Below are 4,556 nucleotides of genomic sequence, written 5' to 3' on the forward strand. Positions count from 1 at the left end.
TTTCGACAGTTACGAAAAACGAAATAAAGTGTGTCTGGCTACGTACGACCGTTTCCACTGTGTCAGTCGACGTGTTATAGATTACGACCTTTCTCATGAGATTCTCCGATACTGGTTTACTTTCAAAGGATTATCGGTATAGTTATCACTGAATGTTACAGGGTCCCGTTATCGTGAGACTTTTCCCAACTGGTGTCGCGAACGAGAGAAAGAGGATGTCGGATTCGGAGGGTAGCAGCGCGGAGAGCGTCCACGGCTCGGAGAAGTCGGAAACGCAGGAGGAAATTATGGTGCCGTTGCCGAATCGGCAGAATCCGAGTGGCGACAAGCTCGAGGAATTCGAGAAGCTGCTCCAATCGATGATGGAGTCCCGTTCACCCTCCCAGGAGGCAGAGGAAACCGAGGAGAACGACAGCGGGAGAAAGATAGGTTCGCGATTTAGCATCGTAATATTTGCTCGATACTATATTCTCTTCCTTCCATCATGTGGAATAATCAGCAATCATTTGTTACTCTATTCCAATCCAGACTGTGTTTCAAATTAACCCTTCCGTTACCAAAGTGTGTCTACAGTCACCCAACGTCGATCGTTCGCTGTGTACTGAAGGTGACTGTAGCAGGGTTGCACAGAATTTTATTCGAATATGGTGTTCCACCAAATTTGAACACCTTGAGTATCTCACTTGTTTTTGATTTGCGGAAAATTTATTTTAACAAATGCTCAAAATGATGTCCCTCAACTTCGATACATTTCTGCGTTAATCCCTCTATCGTAGGTATTTTATTATTTAAATCTACTTCTTTGATTTTTCCACCGTTACACCTGGGGACCTTTCTTGATCAGTTTCGAGGAGCCTTCGAACACTCATCGAGCAGTTACTATATACTGGCAGAAAAAAACCGTAACTTAGGGTGTTATAATAACCATGCAAAGAATTGTTCGACCAGATCGGTCGAATTCCGTCTGAGAATATATATATTTACACGGGGAAACTGAACGTTCCACGGAAAGGCGTTTCGCGAGCCACTCGGAGGGTCTGTTCGTGTAACGCGTTAAGACGACGTCGACGACGGCTCTTGACTTGGAAGATACACGCGAGAAGAACAAGGAGAGCGCGTGTGAGAAGGTCTACCGTGAATCCTTTTTCCACCACGAACGAAACGCTGGATTGTTCTTGTAAGGGTGGGGACAGGGAGGTGCGAGAGGACTGGGGGATGCAGTTTCGCAGTAGAAACTCAGGTAACCTGTTGAGAGGGCGGCGTTGGAGTGGGCGAAAATGGAGAGCTTGCTGCAGCTTAACTTGGAGAATTTCCCAGACGCTCGCCAAGGGCATTTCCAGGGAAAGTGGCTCAGAGGGAGAAGGGTGGACGACTGCGGGAGTAGGGAGGAAAAGGAGGCTTTTCGGGGTGAAATTTCTCCGGGCACACGGGGGGAGATTAAGTTCCGTCGTCGTCGAGGCTCGAAACGTCTCGAGGCCACGTCTTTTTCTCCGTCTCTATTCTTATTCGTGCTTGCTTTTACGAGGAGCACGCGGGGACCAGATGGTAACGCGAACTTTAATGATCTTTTTCGTGGCTCGGTAGACTCGGCAGGAAATTAGCGAGTGAGAGAACTTGCTAGCCGGGAGGCCCTTTGCTTTTGTATTCTGTCGTCGTCGTCGTCGTGAAATCCGTCGACGAGAAAAGAGAGAAGGAAAAAAAAAGGAAAAGATTTTTCGAACTGCTCTGGAAGGAGCTCGTTTGCATTCGTCCTCGTCTTCCCGTTCTTCCTTTATTCCCTCCCGACCCCTTTTATTCTTCGCGGATACTTGGGAACGTTGTTGAAATTTACAGAAGGGAGAAGAACTTTTTTTTTCGGCAATCTTCGACAGTCTGGTTTCGTTTATTTTTCTTTCTCGTTAATCGACGCTCGATCGCGTGGGGCGGTTGTCTCTCGAGATCACCTCGAGCGCTCGGATGGTGGTTAAAGTGTGCCTAAGGAAGAAAAATTATTCCACGTAAGGGGCAACCGACTGTCTGGCGCCCGCTGGACGCACGTGGAATTAACGACCGCTCGTGGAAATCGAAATTGCTCGGACCCGAGGCTTCGGCCGGCAAGTGGAATGAGACGTGATTGGTCAGACGCGATGGACTTGTCGCCCGTGTTCTTAACTGGTCTAACTTCATTTTTCAAAGAAATTTAGTTGATCATTCTACGCGCGTCTCACTGGTCCGGAGAATATAAATTCACCATGATGTAAAATATTCTTTTCAGTTATAACTCCGAAACTTTCAAAGTTTTTTTTTCTTCGTGATGCTCCAATTCTCGAAGTGGTCGTACGTTTTTCATATCCATTGCTCATCGATATGTTTACGGTTATTTCTTGGCCGCGAAGACGCACGCTCAGCGATAAGAATCGCCCACGATATTCCGCTTTATTAGCGATTCAGAAGGGAAACTGTCGGTATCGTCGCTGTAACTTCGAAACTACCGAAAGATCACGGCCGTAAATCATCTAGCAGAACGCGTAAAGAAGTCGTCGTGTGAAAGATTGTGCGCGATGAATCAGCGTAGTTGTGACAAATAAATGCGTAATAATGTTGGCCAGAACGTACAACGGGAAAAATGATGTGCATATACTTAAAAAAACATGGGTGACCTTAAAAAATCCATTAAAAAAATGACACTTATACCTAACAATTTTTTTTCATCGTCCGAATCGTCTCTTGAAACCATGTAAATGACGTAAAAAATGTTTCAAACGAATGTTGGACCAGTGAAACACTGAATTTGAAAGGGTTAACATCCAGGGAGTATATTGATATAATTAAAAAAAGTAAAAATCCGAAAATTCTCGTCCATGTCGCAGCTTTTACACGATTCGTTCGGTCGTGAGAGTGGTTCAAAGCGCGGCTTCGCTGGCCTTTCCCTCCGCTGCGACTTCGTTCGATGGCACCTCGCACGAGACTATGCAACGGTAATAACTGCTTTAATTACGATGCATCGAGGCGATTTATGGACTCGTCGTAAACGACACCACCGGCCTCCACGGAGAGGGCAAACCGCAGCTGTTGCCAAATTCGCGTCGTCGGCGGCGACGTCCTCGAACCCGCGACATCCAGACCCCGCTCCTAAATTTCCCGGCAAATTTCCCGTGGAACCGAAACCCCATGCACTGTTCCCCCGTGTACTATGTCGGCCAACCCGTCCGCCCGTCCCAAATTAAACTCATAAAACGTCCCAGAAACCGACGCGTATATATACCTGTCCCCACGCCAACGCGATGTGGCTTCTGCGAGGCTCGAACCGCGTCGCATCTCGGAACAGAACGGAAAATTATACGACGCGATACGCGTGTAAATTCTGGAAACGGGGAAGAGCCCCGTGAATTCCCATTTGTGCACGGGTAGAGAGCGTAAATCCTAATCCTGTGGGTTTCCGATCGAGGTTGATACTCGATCATTTTGTGTAAAATCGAAAATGGATGTATTGCTGTCCTACGAGAGAGAATTTCTGTTAGATTCTGCGTAACAAATGTTTTCTAATGTTCGAAATCGTTGAACAGGGGATCGAGAAAAGCTTGTAACTTGTTGGAAAGAATGTGTCGATTCGGATGGATCGACTGGCTCCGAGTAATCATTTTATCAAAGAGTGTCGCGTCTAGGAATAAAGTATAAAGAGGATTGGTTAGATCATTTATAGTGGGGGGTTGTTCTTTTCACGTTCATATTGGCGTAGATGTCGAGTTGCTGGCTTTAATTAAAATAATAAATTCGGTGTTGAATTTAGCCAGCGCATCGAGTACGATTCCGCAACTTTGACCATTTCTCGCACCGTGGAGGTCGGATACTCTGAATTATAAATGCCTTGGCGGGCATAGCCGTCCGGTAATCGTAAGGAAAGTCTTTCCAAAAGGGGTTATAGGATGTTCCTGGAGCTCTCGGTATGTCCTTGGCGCAACGCCAATTCGATCTCACGGCCGACTCGTTTTGGGAATTGTGCTGTTAGATTTACGGAAAATGTGTAATCGCTTTCTGGTTCGCCCTTTATATCCGTTATAATAACTTCTTGATGGTACGACGAGCAACGAAAGTATTCACATATAGAAAGTAAAGATACTACGGAGTAACGGATCGTTACACTGTCAAAATACTTTCGTTAATCGTTATATTTCTAATAAAAGTACCGAATCCTGTTCATTTACCTACTGTCAAGCTGAATATATTGGATTGTTACAAAGTTCATAGTGTTTTTAAGGTCACAATTACAACCTACATTTTTCAATTATCGTATTCTTATTTACTACTTTCCATTTCAATACACACCTAAAAGAATAATACCCGTTTCCTAGAACAAACGATTTTCCCTTCGTCCAATAAAAAATGGTAACGAAGGGACTACTCGAAATAAGCTACGAGCTTTCGGAACGATCCAATCATATGCTACTTTCTATAACACTTTTTGCGTTAATACAATTCCATTAATGGTATTTGCACAAAGAATCAATCCATATTCATCCTCCCAGTATCAAACTGTATACATCTGTCACCGAGAAGGTTCTTTAATTTCTTTCCCT

General features: G+C 45.0%; 1 protein-coding gene across 1 annotated transcript in view; it reads left to right on the top strand.

Annotated features, from left to right (window-relative positions):
* The first annotated feature begins 215 nt into the window (after positions 1–215).
* Positions 216–4,556, top strand: part of LOC107191139 (dynein beta chain, ciliary) — a 29,053-nt gene continuing 24,712 nt past the window's right edge. The window contains exon 1 of the mRNA XM_015580104.1: positions 216–429. Within this exon, the coding sequence (XP_015435590.1) occupies positions 216–429 (214 nt within the window). The remainder of the gene's footprint in view (positions 430–4,556) is intronic.

Source organism: Dufourea novaeangliae, unplaced genomic scaffold, assembly GCF_001272555.1.
Source record: "Dufourea novaeangliae isolate 0120121106 unplaced genomic scaffold, ASM127255v1 scaffold241, whole genome shotgun sequence".
NCBI lineage: Eukaryota > Metazoa > Arthropoda > Insecta > Hymenoptera > Halictidae > Dufourea > Dufourea novaeangliae.